The sequence below is a fragment of the Balaenoptera acutorostrata genome, chromosome 5 (assembly GCF_949987535.1).
Source record: "Balaenoptera acutorostrata chromosome 5, mBalAcu1.1, whole genome shotgun sequence".
In the NCBI taxonomy this organism is placed as follows: Eukaryota; Metazoa; Chordata; class Mammalia; order Artiodactyla; family Balaenopteridae; genus Balaenoptera; species Balaenoptera acutorostrata.
Window position 1 is genome coordinate 15,797,526 of NC_080068.1, and position 23,311 is coordinate 15,820,836.

Genomic DNA, 23,311 nt, shown 5'->3' on the forward strand with positions numbered 1-23,311 from the left:
ACCATGCAAAAAGATTGTTGGGACTTGGAATGGAAATAACAATTTTAATGAGAAATATTTTCCTTTATAAACTCTTAAGACTGATTTTCCTAATCTTTATTGTCTGGTTCTGACTTTGGATATCTTGTTTACTTGATTCTTTTGGTGACCTTTTATTTAGTACTAAAAGTAACTAAAAAAAAAACTCAAGCCAAGAATTTATTTTATAACTCTTTTTATTTTTAACATCCAAAAAGCTGTATACATTTATAAGTTGAAGAGTTTGGAGGTGAGTACACATCTGTGAAGCCATCACCACAATCTAGGCCATGAACATATCCATCACCTCCGAAGTTTCCTCCTGCCCCATTCATTCATTTATTATTATTATTATTATTATCATTATTATTTTATGATAAGAACACAACATAAGGGACTTCCCTGGTGGCGCAGTGGTTAAGAATCCACCTGCCAATGCAGGGGACACGGGTTTGATCCCTGGTCCGGGAAGATCCCACATGCCGCGGAGCAACTAAGCCCGTGCGCCACAACTACTGAGCCTGCGCTCTAGAGCCCGCGAGCCACAACTACTGAGCCCATGTGCCACAACTGCTGAAGCCCACGTGCCTAGAGCCCATGCTCTGCAACAAGAGAAGCCACCGCAATGAGAAGCCCACACACTGCAACAAAGAGTAGCCCCCGCTCACCGCAGCTAGAGAAAGCCCGCACACAGCAATGAAGACCCAACGCAGCCAATAAATAAATAAATAAATAAATTTATTAAAAACCCCCACACAACATAAGATCTAATGTCTTAGCTCTTAGCAAAATTTTAAAAATACAACACACCCGTAATAGAGGTGTTAGCTAACACTACTGTGATAATCATATCACAGTATATGAATATATCAAATCAACACGTTGTATACCTTAAACTTACGAAACGTTATATGTCAATTGTATCGAACTAAAAATAGTTAGTGTCAGCTTTTAGCTCTGAACTAGGAAGAAAAGTATACAATACAGTATTGTTAACTGTAGATACTGTGCTGTACAGTAGAGCTCTAGGACTTATTCATCTTGCATAACTGAAACTCTGTACTCTTCGACTAATACCTCCCCTGGAGGTGATAAACCAGACAGAAAACCACTTGTGAAGTAGTCACTATGACCAAACCGATGCTACTTCGGATGTAAGTTGTTTTTTTTTTTTAAACTTACATGTAAAAGTTCTTATCCAATTGCTTGCCTTTTCATTCTTAGAATTTAACTCGCCTAGGGCAAGCTTGCTGCCATTCAGTGGTTCCGGCTTAATGCTAAAGCCCAGGGTTCAGTTTCTCTAATTTTAAAGGGGTCAAAGTTCATATTCTAGATCTCAGTGCTGGTATTATTCTTTGCCCAGGCAGCAACCTGGCTTTTGAATATGCTGCTGAATGCTTATCTATCCCTGCTCTGGTCTTAACTCTGTCCTTCCTCTTTTCGTCCCTCCCTCCATTCCTCCCTGCTCAGAGATTTCCTTTATTTCTATGTGTGCCCAACAGGGCATTACATTTTTGTTTGGTTGTATTTTATCCAAGCATATAGTGACGTGATTCCCTTCAGAGTATCTAGTATCCCACTATAGTGGTAGAAGTGAAAAGTATTCTATTCTGCCAATTACTGTGAACCCATTCAGGTTTTTTCTCTGTGAAAATAAGAATAGGTAGAATAAAATACTTAATAATTTGGAAGCAATACTTCAAACACTCAAAATCCGCATTTAATTTCAAATACATTTAAAAGAGGACAGCATAAATTAATAAATAAATACAAATAACTTGTCTATGTTAAGAAAAACTACTGGCTAAATATATTTTACATGCGTTTCTTCTCTGGAGGAAAAAAAAAAAAGATTAAACAAATCTGGTGTGCTGTGAATACACTAACAATGTGTTTTGGGATTTAACAGGTCCAGAGGACTATAGCTAAGCAGATTCAGATGGTGAAACAGATTGGAAAAGGGCGCTATGGGGAAGTTTGGATGGGAAAGTGGCGTGGCGAAAAGGTAGCTGTGAAAGTGTTCTTCACCACAGAGGAAGCCAGCTGGTTCCGAGAGACAGAAATATATCAGACAGTGTTGATGAGGCATGAAAACATTTTGGGTGAGTAAAAGTCTGTATAGCAATGTTCAGGGTTTCCTAGCTTTCCTCTCTTTTTCTGTTAACATCTGCATATTAACTCATCTGTGTAAACCTGTTATGAAATATATAGACATTTTCTTCTTGGCATGAGCCCAAGAACGTCATACGCTTCTAATGGGAGACCTCGCAGGAGGAATGACTAAGGCATTTCTATGAATGAACGGTGGTTTGGAAATGGAACATGTTCAAACAGTTTTTTCTTCCGGGACAGGAAATGCAAATGCAATACCAGAATTTCTTAAGGTTTCTTAGGGATTTGAAGGAGCACATTTTTGTCTAAGTGCTGTGAAAAGTTATGGGAATTTTATCTGCAGGGTTTATTTACATCCAGAGTTTATATTGATAATTGATTTCCTTTTTATTTTCTCAAGTTAGAAATGGTCTAGCTGGATCATTCAAGTAGAAAGAGTGTAAGCTAATCATGGAGCGTGTGCCTGATTTGTAAACAGTGTCTTATGTGTAACTCTAATACCGGGAACTATTTACTGTTAACTTCAAGATCATTTACATATCAACTGCTGATTAGAAAGGGATCCTGTTTTCAGATACAAACTCTTAGTGTTTCTCCACTCCTGCTGTTTTGATGGCCTCTGATTGGTATTAGTGATTTAATACTGTCACAGGCACAATCAGAAAACTGAATGAAATGCCAAACAAAAGACACCTATGACGGAAGAGTGATAGTTGAGAAAAATAATTATCCTGATAATATTCAGAAAACACATAGCTCCAACCCTGTTTGTCTTTTTTCCTTTTAGGGTTCATTGCTGCAGATATCAAAGGGACGGGGTCCTGGACCCAGTTGTACCTAATCACAGATTATCATGAAAATGGTTCCCTCTATGATTACCTGAAGTCCACCACCCTAGATACTAAATCGATGCTGAAGTTAGCCTATTCTTCTGTCAGTGGCCTATGTCACTTACACACTGAAATCTTTAGTACTCAAGGCAAACCAGCAATTGCCCATCGAGATCTGAAAAGTAAGAACATCCTGGTGAAGAAAAATGGAACTTGCTGTATAGCCGATCTGGGCTTGGCTGTTAAATTTATTAGGTTAGTATCAAATGTGAACAACAAATATACTTTTTATGGTTCTTTTCTATCACTTTTTATAGATGATACATTTTGTAGCTCAGGGCTTTTAGGATATTTAGTGGAGGAGAAATTTCATTAATTTTGACTTTTCTGTGGAGGGAAGAAGAAGAAACATTTCCTTTACAACAAATAAACAGTGTTTGGGTCAGTCCTACTGTTTCTAAGCTCATCAGTGACCTGGCTTCAAGACAGTGTTCACATAGGTTTGAGCTGTCATGACGCTACTTAGAAAAGAGGTAGCTCATGTCCGGGATTGTGTGGTCAGAATTCTGCATAACATTTGTAAGTAGGAAGAGGTTTCAGGAAAGAGCTCCAGATTATATAGTGATAAAGGTGATTTTTATATGATATAAGAAAGATAACTTGCATAGATATTCTATGAGAAATGTTAAAAGCTAATAATCAACACACTGCCAGTATTCAGCACTATTGTACAATAGCTTCTGCCGGATGGGGAGGAGGAATGCCCCGTGGTTGAGGGGGGCATTGAGGCCCTATTTTGCTTACCTTCGCTCTATTCATAGCAGCTCCTTTGATCTTGTAGATGATGTAATTAGAAGAAATGGTTCTTCTGCTTTGAAAACAAAACAAAATGAGTTTGCAAACCACAAGAATAGAGGGATCATCATATACCTACCTTTTTAAAATGTCAGTTTAGGCTTAGCCTTTATTAAACTGTTGGACCCTCTTACGGCTTTTTTTTCCCAAAAGACTCTGTAGAATATAGAGAAGGGCTCAAAGGAAATGCCATGGCAAAGAATAAAACTCACGAGAAAGGACTAATGGATTGGTATTTTCACCCAGAATTGAAGACTGAGGAGTGATAAAAATAATAGGTGCCAACTATAGGAAGGTCTTCACCATTTAGAGGATGGCAAATTGAAGTTCTCAGTCTTTAAAAGCAAAGCAGGAGGAAATGCTTCAGACTGTAGATTTAAGTTAGAAATATGAATTGCCTGCCAATAAAGATTATTAAATTCTCTCTCTTCTGAATTATTTTTTCTGACCTTTTTCAAGTCTCCTCTACAAAAAAAATTTCCCATGATGCTTCTCAAATTACCAGCCTTTCTCCTTCCCTCCCTTGTTAAATTTCTCAAGAGTTCCAAAGAGTCATCTACTTTCACAATCTAGTACTTCATGATAGTTTACAATTTGGCGTCTGCTCTGTTTTCTCCCGAAGCTCCTTTACTGAGGGACAACATTGGTTTTGTCACCAGAAGCCTTTCCTCCTGTCTCCCCACTCCCCGCAGTACCCATACCTTTCTTCCCCCTGTGCTCCTGATGTACCTTTATTCCAGGTTCTCCTCCTTTCTCTCTGTGGGTTCTGCTCTCTGTCTGTTTCTTGAATATTTTCCCACTTCTCGATTTCCTGCTGCAGATGCTTTTCCTTCCTAGTTCCCAGTTTTGGTCAATCCATTCTAAAATGTGAGGTGCCTGGCATTTCCTTTGTTCCCTAAGTTTGTGATTTGCTCAGTTGCATGAATTCTGTGTCCATGATATTCTCACTGGAACTGGGCCAGTTTGGGTCCTCCCTACCATTTTTCTAGATTCTGGAGTAAAACATTTTGTAGTTATTTCCTCTTTCCAATTATTTTCTACATGCTGCGGCCAGATTTATTTTCCTGAATCATAATTTTGGACATCATCATAATTTCATAGTTTCCTATGGCTTTGGGTTAAAATGTAGTTTCTGTTCTGAACACTTTATACTTTCTCACACCTTCAAGTGTTTTTAACATACTTTTATCTTATTCTGAATACCCAACATCTCGTCTTCTGTTTCAATAACTACTGCTTATCTTCAGTTTCTTCCTTTGGGACCCCTATTATTCTTCCCTTACAAGCCTGATTTTCAGTGACTTTTCTTATACCCTTCTATGTGACCCTGGCATGCTATCATGACATTTCTCACACTATTATATGGTCATCATCGGCTGCTTATGTGTCATTCCCAGTGGAGACTAAGTTCCTTGGAGGTAGATACCGTGTTTTTCTCAAATTAACATGCCTTGTGCCTTTCCTTGGTGCCCATTACTTAGGGGTTGCTTCAGAATTTTGTATTAAAGGATAAATGAATGATTCCACATGGACCATAGGATGAAGGGAAAAAGCATTTTTTTCGTAGCTCCAGAGATCTTGCGCGCGCTCTGGATTAAATCTACCTTTCTAGTTTTATAGCGCACAGACTCTCTAATTTGTATGCTTGCTTTTGCAAAACTGAACCTATTTGTGTTTTCTCCATATATACTCCATGTTTGCTACTGCCTTGCTTTTGACTGAACAGCATCTAGCTTGGAATGCCCTTGCTTCTCCATGTAATGTAATCCAGTCTCAGAGTTGCCTTTATGTCACTTTACTCATCCCCCAGGTAGGAATAATGACATCATCTATTCTACTCCTGTAGTCATTTCCTGGCCCTTGTCTGCCTGATATGGTAACTATTTTAGTACATGCCTCGTCTTGCCCTCCTGGTCCCTGGGCATCTTGAGAGCAGGATCCGTGCCACATTCATTAACGTATTTCCCGTTTGACGTGGCATAGTGAGTTACCCGTTAGAGGTATTCCAGCAGTGTTTTGAATCAATCAATGTTGGCAATATCAAAGTAATTAAGAGCTCATCTTCTTTATAGACCCAAAAACAAACAAGGAAAGTGAGTATCTGTTATATTTCTGAAACTTAGTTCTGCTTAACGTACAGGAATGAGCTAAATGAACTCTCAAATTTCATGCAAACCCTGATTTAGGAAGTGGAAGGAAGTGCTTTAAGAAATAAATCAGAGGTTTATTTGGCGTATATTGACTAATTCATCAGGAGAGGAAGGCTATGAGGATACTGCCTCAGATGTATACCTGCACCTGTTGGGTGCACAGACCTCATATGGCTGAAGAGCAGCTGTGGGACCAGTTGCCATCCTGAGCCTCAGGTTCCTCTACATTAAATGGAGGTTGCATTTGATAATTTGAGGTCCTTTTCATGTTTTTATTTTATATGTTTCAACAGAACTTCGGTCTTCTGAGCCTCACTTTTAAACCTTGCTATATACGTTTCTTTGGTTTTCACTCTTTTCCTGACTTTCCTGTTTTGGGGTGCGTGGTGCATGTGCTCACACAGGTATTTACAGCATTTTATTATAAGTGGGGTCAAAGCCAACCCAGTGTTGAGTTCTCAGACTTCGTATGTGAACCTCCTGTGAGAACTTAATCTTTACCCTGGTCTCTGTGTTGTAAGTGTTCTCTCAGGCTTTTAAATCGTTTCTGGGAGGTTCCCAGGGAAGTTGAGAGCCACAGAGAAAGCAGACTGTGCATTAGAAGTTTCCTGCTCAGTTAATTGTTTTTTATGCTGTATTGGTTTCTTCATGCATGCTCTTGTAAATGATGTAAATGCTGACGCATTTCCTGCCCACAGAGGTTTAATCCCGGTGATGCCGTGGCAGACATTACCGTTACCCCAGATCTCTCTTGGGAGGAGAAAACAGTGACGTGGGAAATCCCTTGAAGGAACTTACAGAGCTTTTCACTTTTCCCTCTGGAGGCTCAAGCAACCCCTCTGGTACTTCAGTGACAGAATGATATATTTTCTTAGGGGGGGAAATAAATCCTGGCTTAGGGCCTCTCAGATATTAAATTTTAAATAGAAAACCTACAATGAAGACAGGGCTGTAACACACATCTCCCAATTGGTGATCATCGAATTGTCCAAGTGCAGAGGACAAGAGGGTACTGAATGTCCTCAGTCTTTCAATGTCATTATTTTTACCACTGCTTCTGGTTTGTATACTTCGTGGTTTTTTAAAAAAGTGACGTGGTCAAATCACTGGCCAAAGTCATAGACCAAGCAGTAGCGGCAGAGTCTGCCCTCCCAGTCAGGGTTTCTGCCGCCTTATCTATCTTCTGTTGAAGAGTTTTTTATGTCAAGGTTCTGTTTCTACGAAACCCCGAGATTTCTCAAGATTTAATCATAGGAGTAATGAGTTCTCTTGCAAATTGCTGTAGAAAACTCTCCTCCTTGGTTAACATCTGACCGGGCGGAGCTCAGTTCAGCAAATCATTTCCATGGCTGTTTGCAAGATACTTCAGGAAACGCAAAGGATGTGCACAGCCCCTTCTTCTGAAGGCTCGTGAGAATATTTCATGTTCTGGGAGTTCATCATCTTAGTCTCTCTAAGAGATAATTCAGTATTCTCTGGTATGTTTCATGTGTAGTTAATTTCAAACATCCGTTGTGAGCCACAAGCAAACCAATGGCCTCCTTCACATCTTCTGCCTCCTGCCCTTTTTTCATTGTTCTTTAAAGTTCAGTTCATATTTTTAAAAAAGCTTTTTGTATTATTAAAGGTGTATGATGTCTGCTTCTCCTGTTTCTCGATTACCTTTTTATCTCCCTTCTGCCTCTCTCCCTTTCTCCTCTGTGTACGGGATCAACAACGTCCAGCAGAAGACCACCCACACGTGCCCAAAGGCTCAGTGAGGTAGAGCCACCTCACCGGAGCTGAGAGCTCGATTCCCGAGCTGGCCTCTGGCCACAGTGGGCTCTGCCTGTGACCCCATGAAACGCCCCCTTCAGTTGATGGGGCGCTGGGAGTGTGCAGCGTGCTGACACGCGCTGTGGCTTTTTCCTCTACGAACACTTCTTGCAAGAATTCCTGCTATGGATTTATAATTAGAAGCTTAATTAGCCTGAAAATATTTAATATAAAGTAAGGTTAAGATAGATACTATATTTTTAAATATCCCCTTTATTTCCTGCCACCAAAATAATAATCTTCTTCCTGCCCTTCTTCCAGCACACGATAGCCAAGAGTGTAGGGCACACCCTGTTCCACCGGATTGTGTGGGAGCTCAGATTCCTTCTCCGGTGTCCTCAGGATCCTGGTGGGAGGCCCCACTTAAAGCCTTCTGCACCCACGGGAGCTCTTTGATTCTTTCCCTCAGTTACGCTAATGCCTGCAGTGCAGACGCCGCTGTAGACACCAGTGCTGGACCGAGGGGGGGACACTGCAGGCAGCCGCCTGGGTACGAGCAGTAACTTTTAGACAATAAAACCAATTAACGTTATCACCATGTGCAAAGTTCTAAACAGTGTCAGTGACAAAGTGACATCTCCAGTAGCGTGCATTTCTTCTACTGTCTTCTCCTTAGTATGCCCCTCCCTTGCACCTTCAGAAGAGAAGAGGAAAATGTTAGTTTTGTATCTTTTTCTTTTCTCTCTCCCTCTCTCTCTCTGTCTCTCTCTCTCTCTCTCTCACACACACACACACACACACACACACACACACACACACACACAGTATCAAAGCATCTTTGCTTTCCTTCCCGATTCGGAGCCGTTGCCTTAAGATCTCTCACTTACTTGGTGGCCCCAGGTGAGAGGAGCCACTCAAAGTGTGCGTCCACGTAGGGGGCCCTTTGTCATCAGTGTGGACCTCTTCCTTCACCACGCTGGCATTTTTTTTGTCCTGCCGCTGTCAGTCAAGTGGCGTGGGTCAGAAATGGGACCTTGGTTGTCATGCCTCTTCATGGAACCGCCAGCTGAGGGCACCCGACGTTTTGAGATTCAGATAAAATTAGGCTTTATTGTCCCTCTTCCTCCCTAGTGCAGCAGGGAGCTCAGTGTCATTCACAGCGCATCTGTGGCTCCTGAGGAGCTTGCTTCCCTCTTTGTCACGGCAGCCTTGCGCCTCCGATACATGTTGTACCTTTTCTACGTGATGTCGCTGCTGATTCTTTTCTTCCCCAGACACTGTCAGCTCAAGACTGAACACATCTTTACTGGGGTGTGTTCTAGGGTATTGCATGAAATTTAGTTATTAAAATTCACACTACCAGAATATTTCCCCCCTTTTTTTTTTTTTCCTACAGGACCTTAGTATCTTGTCATAACCCTGGGCCTGGGAGAGAACCCCTCTTCTCTCCAGCTGGCTTGCCCCTTACCCCCCAACCTCCCAAGTTACCCTTACTTCTTTCCTTCTTTCCTGCTTTCCTTCCTTCCTTCCTTCCTTCCTCCCTCTCTCCCTCCTTTCCTTCCTTCCCTCTATTTACTCATTTATTTATTTATTTACATCTTTATTGGAGTATAATTGCTTTACAGTGGTGTGTTAGTTTCTGCTGTATAACAAAGTGAATCAGCTATACATATACATATATCCCCATATCTTCTCCCTCTTGCATCTCCCTCCCACCCTCCCTATCCCACCCCTCTAGGTGGTCACAAAGCATCGAGCTGATCTCCCTGTGCTATGCGGCTGCTTCCACTAGCTATCTACATTTGGTAGTATATATATGTCCATGCCACTCTCTCACTTTGTCACAGCTTACCCTTCCCCCTCCCCCTGTCCTCAAGTCCATTCTCTATGTCTGAGTCTTTATTCCTGTCCTGCCCCTAGTTCATCAGAACCATTTTTTTTTGATTCCATATATATGTGTTAGCATGCAATATTTGTTTTCCTCTTTCTGACTTACTTCACTCTGTAGGACAGACTCTAGGTCCATCCACCTCACTACAAATAACTCAATTTCGTTTCTTTTTATGGCTGAGTAATATTCCACTGTATATATGTGCCACGTCTTCTTTATCCATTCATCTGTCGATGGACACTTAGGTTTCTTCCATGTCCTGCTATTGTAAATAGTGCTGCACTGAACATTGTGGTACATGACTCTTTTTGATTATGGTTTTCTCAGGGTATATGCCCAGTAGTGGGATTGCTGGGTCATATGGTAGTTCTATTTGTAGTTTTTTAAGGAACCTCCATACTGTTCTCCATAGTGGCTGTATCAATTTACTTTCCCAACAACAGTGCAAGAGGGTTTCCTTTTCTCCACACCCTCTTCAGCATTTACTGTTTGTAGATTTTTTGATGATGGCCATTCTGACTGGTGTGAGGTGATACCTCATTGTAGTTTTGATTTGCATTTCTCTAATGATTTGTGATGTTGAGCATTCTTTCATGTGTTTGTTGGCAATCTGTATATCTTCTTTGGAGAAATGTCTATTTAGGTCTTCTGCCCGTACTTGAATTGGGTTGTTTGTTTTTTTGCTATTGAGCTGCATGAGCTGCTTGTGAAATTTTGGAGATTAATCCTTTGTCAGCTGCTTCATTTGCAAATATTTTCTCCCATTCTGAGGGTTGTCTTTTTGTCTTGTTTATGGTTTCCTTTGCTGTGCAAAAGCTTTTAAGTTTCATTAGGTCCCATTTGTTCATTTTTGTTTTTATTTCCATTTCTCTAGGAGGTGGGTCAAAAAGGATCTTGCTGTGATTTATGTCAGAGAGTGTTCTGCCTATGTTTTCCTCTAAGAGTTTTATAGTGTCTGGCCTTACATTTAGGTCTTTAATCCATTTTGAGTTTATTTTTGTGTATGGTGTTAGGGAGTGTTCTAATTTCATTCTTTTACATGTAGCTGTCCAGTTTTCCCAGCACCATTTATTGAAAAGGCTGTCTTTTCTGCATTATATATTCTTGCCTCCTTTATCAAAAATAAGGTGACCATATGTGCATGGGTTTATCTCTGGGCTTTCTGTTCTGTTCCTTCGATCTGTATTTCTCTTTTAGTGCCAGTACCATACTCTCTTGATTGCTGTAGGCTTGTAGTATAGTCTGAAGTCAGGGAGCCTGATTCCTCCAGCTCTGTTTTTCTTTCTCAAGATTGCTTTGGCTATTCAGGGTCTTTTGTGTTTCCATACAAATTGTGAAATTTTTTGTTCTAGTTCTGTGAAAAATGCCATTGGTAGTTTGATACACATTGCACTGAATCTGTAGATTGCTTTGGGTAGTATAGTCTATTTCATAACGTTGATTTTTCCAATCCAAAAACATGGTATATCTCTCCATTTGTTTGTATCATCTTTACTTTCTTTCATCAGTGTCTTACAGTTCTCTGCATACAGATATTTTGTCTCCTTAGGTAGGTTTATTCCTAGGTATTTTATTCTTTTTGTTGCAATGGTAAATGGGAGTGTTTCCTTAATTTCTCTTTCATTTTTCATCATTAGTGTATAGGAATGCAGGATATTTCTGTGCATTAATTATGTATCCTGCTACATAACCAAATTCATTGATTAGCTCTAGTAGTTTTCTGGTAGCTTCTTTAGGATTCTCTATGTATAGTATCATGTCATCTGCAAACAGTGACAGCTTTACTTATTCTTTTCTGATTTAGATTCCTTTTGTTTCTTTTTCTTCTCTGATTGCTGTGGCTAAAACTTCCAAAACTACGTTGAATAATAGTGGTGAGAGTGGGCAACCTTGTCTCGTTCCTGATCTTAGAGGAAATGCTTTCAGTTTTTCACCATTGAGAATGATGTTTGCAGTGGGTTTGTCATATATGGCCTTTATTATGTTGAGGTAGGTTCCCTCTATGCTCACTTTCTGGAGAGTTTTTATCATAAATGGGTGTTGAATTTTGTCAGAAGCTTTTTCTGCATCTATTGAGATGATCATATGGTTTTTCTTCTTCAATTTGTTAATATGGTGTATCACATCGATTGATTTGCATATATTGAAGAATCCTTGCATTCCTGGGATAAACGCCACTTGATCATGGTGTATGATCCTTTAAATGTGCTGTTGGATTCTGTTTGCTAGTATTTTGTTGAGGATTTTTGCATCTGTGTTCATCAGTGATATTGGCCTGTAGTTTTCTTTTTTGTGACATCTTTGGTTTTGCTATCAGGGTGATGGTGGACTTGTTGAAGGAGTTTGGAAGTGTTCCTCCCTCTGCTATATTTTTGAAGAGTTTGAGAAGGATAGGTGTTAACGCTTCTCTAAATGTTTGATAGAATTTGACTGTGAAGCCATCTGGTCCTGGGCGTTTGTTTGTTGGAAGATTTTTACTCACAGTCTCAATTTCATTTCTTGTGGTTGGTCTGTTTATATTTTCTATTTCTTCCTGGTTCAGTCTTGGAAGGTTGTGCTTTCGTAAGAATTTGTCCATTTCTTACAGGTTGTCCATTTTATTGGCATATAGTTGCTTGTAGTAATCTCTCATGATCCTTTGTATTTCTACAGTGTCAGTTGTTACTTGTCCTTTTTCATTTCTAATTCTATTGAGTCTTCTCCCTTTTTTTCTTGATGAGTCCGGCTAATGGTTTATCAATTTTGTTTATCTTCTCAAAGAACCAGCTTTTAGTTTTATTGATCTTTGCTATCATTTCCTTCATTTCTTTTTCATTTATTTCTGATCTGATCTTTATGATTTCTTTCCTTCTGCTAACTTTGGGGGTTTTTTGTTGTTTTTTCTCTAATGGCTTTAGGTGTAAGGTTAGGTTGTTTATTTGAGATGTTTCTTGTTTCTTGAGGTAGGATTGTATTGCTATAAACTTCCCTCTTAGAACTGCTTTTGCTGCATCCCATGGGTTTTGGGTCATTGTGTTTTCATTGTCATTTGTTTCTAGGTATTTTTTGATTTCCTCTTTGATTTCTTCAGTGATCTCTTGGTTATTAAGTAGTGTTTTGTTTAGTCTCCATGTGTTTGTATTTTTTACAGATTTTTTTCCCGTAATTGATATATTGCATCTCATAGCGTTGTGGTCGGAAAAGATAATTGATACGATTTCAATTTTCTTAAACTTACCAAGGCTTGATTTGTGACCCAAGATATGATCTATCCTGGAGAATATTCCATGAGCACTTGAGAAGAAAGTGTATTCTGTTGTTTTTGGATGGAATGTCCTATAAATATAAATTAAGTCCATCTTGCTTAATGTGTCATTTAAAGCTTGTGTTTCCTTATTTATTTTCAGTTTGGATGATCCGTCCATTGCTGAAAGTGGGGTGTTAAAGTCCCCTACTATGATTGTGTTACTGTCAATTTCCCCTTTTATGGCTGTTAGCATTTGCCATATGTATTAAGGTGCTCTTATGTTGGATGCATAAATATTTACAATTTTTATATCTTCTTCTTGGATTGATCCCTTGATCCTTATGTAGTGTCCTTCTTTGTCTCTTGTAATAGTCTTTGTTTTAAAGTCTGTTTTGTGTGATAGGAGTATTGCTACTTCAGCTTTCTTTTGATTTCCATTTACATGGAGTATCTTTTTCCATCCCCTCACTTACAGTCTGTATGTGTCCCTAGGTCTGAAGTGGGTCTCTTGTAGGCAGCATATATGCGGGTCTTGTTTTTGTATCCATTCAGCCAGTCTATGTCTTTTGGTTGGAGCATTTAATCCATTTACATGTAAGGTAATTATTGATATGTATGTTCCTATTACCATATTCTTAATTGTTTTGGGTTTCTTATTGTAGGTCTTTTCCTTCTCTTGTGTTTCCTCCCTAGAGAAGTTCCATTAGCATTTGTTGTACAGCCAGTTTGGTGGTGCTGAATTTTCTTAGCTTTTGCTTGTCTGTAAAGGTTTAATTTCTCCATCGAGTCTGAATGAAATCCTTGCTGGGTAGAGTAATCTTGGTTGTAGGTTTTTCCCTTTCATCACTTTAAATATGTCCTGCCACTCCCTTCTGGCTTGCAGAGTTTCTCCTGAAAGATCAGCTGTTAACCTTATGGGGATTCTCTTGTATGTTATTTGTTGTTTTTCCCCTTGTGGCTTTTAATATTTTTTCTTTTTATTTAATTTTTGATAGTTTGATTAATATGTGTCTTGGCATGTTTCTCCTTGGATTTATCCTGTATGGGACTCTCTGTGCTTCCTGGACTTGATTAACTATTTCCTTTCCCATATTAGGGAAGTTTTCAACTATAATCTCTTCAAATATTTTCTCACTCCCTTTCTTTTTCTCTTCTTCTGGGACCCCTATAATTCGAATGTTGGTGCATTTAATGTTGTCTCAGAGGTCTCTGAGACTGTCCTCAATTCTTTTCATTCTTTTTTCTTTATTCTGCTTTGCAGTAGTTATTTCCAATATTTTATCTTCCAGGTCACTTATCTGTTCTTCTGCCTCAGTTATTCTGCTATTGATTCCTTCTAGAGAATTTTTAATCCCATTTATTGTGTCATTCATCATTGTTTGTTTGCTTTTCAATTCTTCTAGGTCCTTGTTAAATGCTTCTTGTATTTTCTCCACTGTGTTTCCACGATTTTGAATCATCTTTACTATCATTACTCTGAATTCTTTTTCAGATAGACTGCCTATTTCCTCTTCATTTGTTAGGTCTGGTAGGTTTTTACCTTGCTCCTTCATCTGCTGTGTGTTTCTCTGTCTTCTCATTTTGCTTAACTTACTGTGTTTGAGGTCTCCTTTTCACAGGCTGCAGGTTCATAGTTCCCGTTGTTTTTGGTGTCTGCCCCCAGTGGCTAAGGTTGGTTCGGTGGGTTATGTAGGCTTCCTGGTGGAGGGGAGTAGTGCCTGTGTTCTGGTGGGTGAGGCTGGATCTTGTCTTTCTGGTGGGCAGGACCGCGTCCGGTGGTGTGTTTTTTGTGTCTGTGACCTTATTATGATTTTAGGCAGCCTGTCTGCTAATGGGTGGGTTTGTGTTCCTGTCTTGCTAGTTGTTTGGCATAGGGTGTCCAGCACTGTAGCTTGCTGGTCATTGAGTGGAGCTGGGTCTTAGCACTGAGATGGAGATGTCTGGGAGAGCTCTCGCTGTTTTATATCACATGGAGCTGGGAGGTCTCTGGTGGACCAGTGCCCTCCCGGCCTCCATGGAAAAGGAAGGCAAGGAAAGCTGAAGGCAACCTGGCCTTTTCTTCTTCCTTCCTTCTGCTTGGCCCTTTCCTTCAGTGACTCCGTACCTAGCCTTAAAGCTCCGCACTGTCGGACTCTACTTCCCGTCTCTTTTTCTTCTTTTACTCTTGCTGCCCAAGTGTTAAATCACTTTAATTTCTCTTTTTTGGTCTTGAAGATTAATACAAGTTCCATTTTTCTCTGCCCTTATTTGAGGACGGGTAAGATGATGTGACTGAAGACCTGGGAGAGAAATGCAGTATAATTACTTTCAAGTAGAGGAACCCTCCCAAGGGAAGAAGGGACAGAGCTGTGTGTCTTGGAGGATCTGATACTTTATAATGTCACATGGGAATTACTTATAATTAGTATGTTTGTTCTTTAAATCTAGTGCTAAAGGCATGTGCCATTGGGTTAATAGTCACCTGTTACAAAATTAATTTGCTTAGCAAAATTCAATTTATCTTCCTTATATACCTGTAATGTCTCATTTTATAGTCTACAGAGATTTTTACATTTCTCTTTAAATCACCCACAGCAAAGTTTACTATAAAAAGACCTTTTCCTTCTTTCATTTAAAGTATATTCTTTATCTGCCATGTGCAAGGCACACTGTGAATGGAGACGAAGGGGGCTGTGCTCTTTAGGGACATAACACATGATTATGACAGTTATTCAGAGCTCAGAGGAGTTTACTGTCTTAGGGTGGAAGATGGATATTTATTGAGATACTACAAGGGAGAATATTTATTCAGATTCTTCTAGGGGACGAGATTTACTCAGATGCTCCCAGGGGAGATGTTTATTCAGATACTAGTGGGGAAACCACTAGGGTGGGGAGAGGAAGGTTGAGGCGGCACAGCAGTGCCGAGCACACGTGGCCTGTGTAAGGAGCTGGTTTTGGGGCATTTGATGGGCAAGCAACATCCTTGACTGTATGTTTTTTCAGTGTTTGAGGGAATGAGAGTTTAGAGAACTATGTATAGTCTGGCCATCACAAATCTTAATTCCGTTATCATCGAATACCAGTTACCTCTTAGTTTTCCAATAGATGTCGCCACGTCACGAATTCCATCAGCCCTTCCTGACCTCCCGAATCCAAATAAAACATTAAGGAGCTAAGTGTAAGAATGGAATGGTATTGCCTAAAATCTTTATCACCTGTGGTCAGAGTATGTCTTTGGCTTAAATGCACTCCTGTGGGGCCCATGCTAAGACTGTTCTTCGTTTCCTTTCCCAGGACATGTTCTGGAAGGTAATTTAGGCCCCATACCATCTTCTTTCCATCTGCAAACCCCCATGTTCATTTTTCTGCATAGAACCCAGAATCCTCTATCCAATCCCAGCACTGTCTTTCTCTGATGATTCAAAGTTATAAATTATAACACACACATATAACATATTAATGAAATATCCACTGTGTGTTCACATGAGAGGTGTCAGTGGGTAGAAGAGGAGAGAAATTGCTTTATAATTGAAGGTGGCGCCTTTGTGGCATCTTTTAAATCTAATGGCTATCATTAAGCCTCTTCTCTGCTCAACGTTCCTTCCTTACTATGTACTATTTAGGTACACAGGTGACATTTTTCTATTGTATCCTGCTGGTAAATACTATGATTCACGTTTTAAACTCTTTCTAGTCTTAGAAAAGAGCCCAGAGCACTAAGACCTATGTTTACAGATGGTAAGGAGTACCAGCTCGTTAGTTTTTTTTCATTTTAAAAAATTTCCACTTTAACTTTTATTTTAGGAAAAGAGGCTCCTTCAGAGTTGTTGCTTTTAGAAGATCCCAAGGGGCCTAATGAGTATCCTAGTGACACGTCTGTGTCACTGTGTCACACGTAGTTTTAGCTTAAGGATTTTAGCTGGAAGTGAATTTTAAACGGTCGTAAGAATGAAGCTTTATATTTATAAGTGTTAGTAAATGTAAACAGTGTTGAGATATACAGGATTTTAGAAGACAGAGATTGAGGTGATAAGGTCAGGCCCAGAGGTTTTTTCCCAAAAGCCGCTAGTGTTTTGCTAAGTTTGCGGTTGTCTGTGACACAGCATGATAAATGTGATATCTGACATATGCAACTGTTTTCCACATTGAGGAAAAAGAACATATAAATGCTTGAGAGTCAGTGGAGTGTGATGAAAAGAAAAAGAAAAACTCTTTGTTGGGAATCAGGAGAGAGAAATGTTTATCCAAGATTTTCCACAAACTTCAGTTTAATCATGAGTTTTTGTACAACACCTTTTCTGTCTCAGAGTTTCTTCATCCATCTAAATGGGGGCTCATTGCTCCTCAGTTCCAGTAGTTTCTGTTGAGTTGTGGGGCTTGTTAAACTTGTGATGTGTGCTCGGTGCTGCACAGGCAGCGATGTTACACGTATCCTCTCATTTAATGGTCAGCCTCTCGAATAATCATGGTTCAGCAGCTTTGCAACATGGGTTCATAGCTCTGGCTCCACCTCGCTGCACCGAGGCCATGGTTCCCATGTGCCAGCCTCTAGATTGGTGTCCTTCCATCAGGAATTTCTTCCCCATCTATGGGGAATAATAATGAACGGATCATGTTGTGAAATTTACCTAAAGCTAAAGATATTATATTCAATTATTTCCTTTTGTTATTAAAAATACATGTTATTTGGTTTATGAAATAATAGTGATAGTAGAAAGCTGTTTTATAGGTCTCTGCTTATCAAAATAAAACATATGCAAATCTTTGTTGGTCCTCTCCTCCCGTCCCTTTTTACTTGTTTGTAGCTATAAAAGCCTCCCAACACTTGGCTTAAGAAATACTGTCTCAAACCAAATTGTCATGTGCACCTGCCAATTTTAAGAGCAAAGCTACCAAAATATGAAGGGAAGGATGGTATTTTTTAGATATTTAGCAATAACTTAGAGCTTACATTTGATCTAGTGGCAATGCTATCCTATATGTGGCAGCTTCATTCTGATTGAATGTCATCTACGTTGGGTTTTTACCTGAGAATACTTAACTTTTGGCAAGAAATATTTTTTGAGGAACCCTGAAAGGATATCCTTTCCCACCTTTCACTAAAGCCCTGGGTCAGGACTCACCTTGACTTGTCATTTGTTGGTCCTCTTCAGTGCTGATAAGTGCTTTGCTTTACTTTTTCCTTAGTGATACGAACGAAGTTGACATACCACCCAACACTCGAGTTGGCACCAAACGCTATATGCCTCCAGAAGTGTTGGACGAGAGCTTGAATAGAAATCACTTTCAGTCTTACATCATGGCGGACATGTACAGTTTTGGACTCATCCTTTGGGAGGTTGCTAGGAGATGTGTATCAGGAGGTAAGTGACAGCGATACTGTTGGAGCTACTACAGATCCTTTCTTTCTGAGCAGAAGTCAGAGTTATCTTGTTTACAGAATCGGGTTTGATTTGATTTTCCCCTTTATTTCTGTTGATGCCGTCACAATCCTCCCAGGAGACGATATTTAACCTCTTAGAATTACCTCTGACCGCCTCCTTCCCTTCACCTGCTGCTGCTGAGTCTCTTCCGGAGCGTCCTCTTGCCTTTTCAGCGATCACCCCCTTCTCCCATATGTGCCCTCCAGCAGTTGCTCCATCAAGTCAGACCTCCTCTCCTGCCCCTTCCAGCTTCCTCCTACCAACCTCCTGGCTCCACCCCCAACATCAGCGCCGCTTTCCCTGTGGCTTCCTGTGCACAGATGAAGGGAGACACAGAAATGTAGGGCGGGGCACCCGTTGTGGAACCCCTCTACTTCTTGACTTTCTGTAATGCTTCCTCATAAAGCAGTTTGAAAACATCAGTTTGTATCAAAAGGAAGTTAAAGCATAAGAACATCATTATTGTTCACAATAAGTTTTCTACAAACGTACGGATTCCCTAGTAAGACTTAAGAAGACATTCTTAAATATTCAGAGGTAATATGTTGCTTGGAGTATTTTGCGTACTGCTGCATCATCTGTTCCTGAGTAGGTGAGGAGCTGAGCTGCAGGCTCTTCAGTAGCCAGTGCCCTGTTTACGCCTCTGCTCATGGTTGCGCTCATTCAGAAACCTTGACCCTCCTGCCTTTCCTCCTGATGGCTACTTCCTCACGTTCTCAAAAACTCGAGCTTGTCCAAGAGTGTGAAAGTGCAGCATGCACTTAACTAGTAGGGGGATTCTTTTTCTTGGACCTGCCATTTATGATTTGTGAACCTTTGACAGGTTACTAAATTTTTCTTTGTCTCAGTTTTTTTATTGTCAGAAAGAGGTGAATTATTGTATCTACCTCAGATGGTTGTGAGGTTTCAATGATTGTAGAAAGAATTGAAACTGCCTGGCGTGTATAACTAGCACTCAGTACATGTTAGCTATTATTTTAAATTTTCATTTTGGTTGGTAGAGACTTAACTTATATTTAGATTAATACTTAAATATGAAGGAGAAACAGTAAATCAACAGGCATTCACACTTTTGTAGGAAGATCATCTTCAATGATGTCGTGCCTCCTAATCACTCTGGGAATTCTGTGCCTCTTACGCACATTTTAAAATAGAACACATTCCCTCTAAAGTAAGAGAAGTCTTTAGTCCAAAAGGAAAGTTAATGTATGTAGGAAAATTTTCCTAACCAGATATTCTCTAAATCTCCCATCATAATTATGATCTCATGCTTTATTAAGAATAAATGAGCCTATTTTTGAATAATATGCCTACACTTATTTTATTAAGATAGGTTTATAGAAGTTAAAGGGGTAGTAAAGTACAAGATTACTTTTCTAATTACGTTTTCCTAAACATCTAAAGCGAATAGGGCTACAGGAAGCCTGTATTTGAAAACCTGAGGAGGACCGGAATAAAGGAGAAATGATTCTCTGCTTAAAAAAAAAAGCCAGCCTTATGTAAACAGCAGGATATTAATTGCTTTGCTAGGGCTGTCTTTGCCTGTGGAGGTTCAAGAGGTACTAAAATGTTACCTTATCTCTGTATGAGATTGATGTATATTTGTCAGAGATTCTCAACTCTACCTCATACCAGCTGTATGGCCTTCGGCAAGTTACTTAATCCTTCGAAGCCAACTTTCCTCATCTGTAGAGTGTGTATAATAATGCTATCTCATAAATGTGTTTGTGAGAATTTAATAAGATAAATTATATAACATACCTACCTCCATGCCTGGTAGATAGTAGACTCACAATAAATGAGTTTCTTTTCTCTTCCAGGGAGGCAAAGCACACAAATTCTATTCTCTAACACTTTCCTTTATGAAGATATTGCAAGTCTGGGGGCTCATCTTTCTAGTCCGGGTACTTTTGGGTGAAGTAGACACCTCCAGCTGTAGGCCTTTCCAACTTTGGAAGCAAAAGAAAGTTTTGAAGTTTCAAACACAAAGGCAGCAGACATGGAAAATTTTGATAACTTAATTGCATGATAAGGAGAAAGGAGTAAGGCCTAGAGTTCAAAGACGGACTTAGATTAGTTGATAATTTTATGTGGTTGGCTCTATATCTGTCTTCATATATGCACCTACCCCACCATCCATGCATTAGTCCATCCAGATAACGGCACCAACATTAGGCACTGAGGGAAATTTGAGATAAATTAGATCATCATCCTTGCTCTCAAGATGTTTCCTTCGCCATTGTCTTGAGAATTAGAAAGGGAGGAAGAACGGGAATGAAGTGAGCATCTCCTATCCATTAGACCTTGTGCTTTCACGATCTTATATAGAGATGACACACAGTGGAAGAAAATAGTAACATAGATAATACATATAATTATGCTCTGTGATCTCAGCAGGGGACAGAATAAATGGTGAGTTGGAATGGTCTGAAAAAATTTTTGAACCTTCTGGTCCTTTATGATTATAAATGGGTTTGAGTTTACAAGAAAGGACATAATACAGGCTCCAGATTTTTTTTAGAGTAAACCCTCAGTGAATTTAATGACGTAGTGTATTATCTTCCGACCTGGTGGTATCTGTCGTGGTCCAAACGCGGGTTGGAAAAGAATTTCCAGACACAAGGCAGAATGCAAAGAAGATAGAATTTATTAGAGGGAAGGGTCACTGCCAGAACAGCGGGCAGACTTCCTAGTAGTCTGGGAGAGTCGAGCCCGAACATGTGCTATTGATCAGTTTTTACAGCCAGAAAACAAAGGAATGATCCGAGGTGAAAATTTCGTTTACTGACTGGTAGAGACACATGTACCTTCCTTCTATAGGGTGGGAGTGGGACAGGGCAGACGCCTTTCCTTATTTGGGACAGGTCCCGTTGCCCAGGTGGGTGTCGGCCCAGGTGGGCTCAGGAATTTCGTAACCATCGCAACATGGTGGTGAGGGCGATTAAGAGTCTGGTAGGGGGTGTAACGCTGAAACTTTTTCAGGTAGGGTTGTCCTTTGTCCTTGAAGCACCATTGTCTTTGGAGCACCACAGTATCATCTTGTTCAGATAAAAAGCAATGAAATTTCTATAAAAGGTGATTTAGGATAGGGAGAAAGGGTTCTCTGGAAAGATTGTTCAGAGCAGCACCCTCTGAGGACAGAGGCCGCTTATAATTACTCTGAGGAGTTACTCAAATAAGGTCAGAAAGAAGACACAGGTAGCCTGCTTTTTTAAAGGACAAGAGGAAAAAAGGTAGAAATTAGATACTAAGGAAATGAAATGGGATAGAATTTAGCATGATAAGTACCTTTCCTTAAAGATGACATTCTTTTGTATTTCTTAACCCTTCTTTCAACACTACATATTTTTATTTTCTAATAGTGATATATTTCTTGTAGACAGTTCTGATAGATGCAGGAAATTTAAAGAAGAAAAATCAGACAGTCATTGCACCTAAAAATCATGGTTAATATTTTTAGGTGTGTATAGTTTTCCAAATTTTAAATGTGCAAAAATGCGTTCTTATGATTAAGCAGAAAAAAATGTAAATCTGACATTTTGTTCAAGTAGGATACACTGCCAAATTTATTATGAGGTTCATAAGCACATGCTGCAGTAGTAGAAATAGTTACATATTGTGCAGTATGCGTTTGGGGTGTGTCTGGCAAATTCGCAACGAGATTTAATATGGATTTTAAAACGTTTGGCACATAGTACAAGAGCCTTTATAAAATCAGAAGTAAACTTGAGATGCTTGTTTACTTAGCTTTTGGAAGTTAGAAAAAAGGCTTGAAGGCATATAATATGTTTCATTATACTTTCTTTTCATTTTTAAAAATTAGATCATATCATTTGGGCACATTTTTTTCAAGGTTGGTGCTGTTTTTGTTTTTGTTTTTGCTGTTTTTCAACCTGAACTTGTCTTTGGTACCGATAGAACTTTCCTTAGAGAATAGTTTATTTGTTAGCCTTTTATTTCCTCTTCACAGAAAATAATAACATTAATGAAACCATATTTTCAGGTATAGTGGAAGAATATCAGCTTCCCTATCATGATCTAGTGCCCAGCGACCCCTCTTATGAGGACATGAGAGAGATCGTGTGTATCAAGAAGCTGCGTCCCTCCTTCCCCAACCGGTGGAGCAGTGACGAGGTGAGGCTGTAGGTCACCGTGTGGATGTGACCAGTGTCGAAACAGACTTTTCTCCTTTTGCCAAAATTCCAACTATTTATCACAGGAATTCTTCTTCTTTGCTGTGATGGTAAGGGTGCCTCATGGCAGTAATTTATATGGAGCTAAGTGCAGTGTGTTAAATTATCTGTTCCTTTCTCTTGTTTGATTTTGCCACTTCCAAAATACATTGAATGGGTCAGCATTTAGCCTGCATAATCAATAACATTATTTCATTTGTTGGTGATGTCCTGACACTTGCGTAAAGGCCATTAAATAACTGCACGTGTGTTTGTAAAGCATCGTGAACTTTCTCCATGACAAACTCACGTATGGCATTCTCCCGTTCTGATGAGCGAGAAGTAAGGCATCTGAAGATTCGGTTTTCTATACACAGAAGTGGTACAAGTTGACCTAGTTGAGATGCCCGACTGTGCCGTGGATCTTCGTTAATCAGGATGACGCAGTGCTGTGGGAAAAATCCACATTTGGCCTGGCTCTGAGCCCGTCCTGGTGAAACCTAACCAGATCTAACAAGGAGCTGCCCAGAAGGAAGAAGTGAGCCGGCCAGCCTTGCCTTTCCTGCCCCATCTCCTCCTGCTTCACCCCTTCTCCATCTGCCCTCTGAGCCTCTAAACCTGCCCAGGCCTGGAGAGTCTGGCAGCATTCAGAGGGGTGGAACGTTCAGAGAGGAGTTTGAAGCGTCCCCGAAAAAAATGTACCAAAGCCAGTGCAGACAAGTGGACAGAACACTGTTTATAAACTAGCTCTTCACTGTTAAATGCATTTAAAAATAACCTTTGGTTCATTGGTTTTGTGGCCAGTTACTGAAATGCTAAATAATACCTATGTTTTCCAGTGAGTTGTGCAGAAAGCTTTATGAAATGCTGGAGTTTATATTATTTTGAAGGTGGTTA

At 39.8% G+C, this 23,311-nt stretch overlaps 1 protein-coding gene across 3 annotated transcripts in view; it reads left to right on the plus strand.

The window, feature by feature from the left end:
* Positions 1–23,311, plus strand: part of BMPR1B (bone morphogenetic protein receptor type 1B) — a 439,992-nt gene that overhangs the window by 412,211 nt on the left and 4,470 nt on the right. For all 3 annotated transcript variants that reach the window (XM_057547292.1, XM_057547293.1, XM_007184078.3), the window contains 4 exons: positions 1,928–2,120; positions 2,918–3,215; positions 18,007–18,182; positions 22,246–22,376. In XM_057547292.1, coding sequence (XP_057403275.1) covers positions 1,928–2,120; positions 2,918–3,215; positions 18,007–18,182; positions 22,246–22,376 — 798 coding nt within the window. The remainder of the gene's footprint in view (positions 1–1,927; positions 2,121–2,917; positions 3,216–18,006; positions 18,183–22,245; positions 22,377–23,311) is intronic.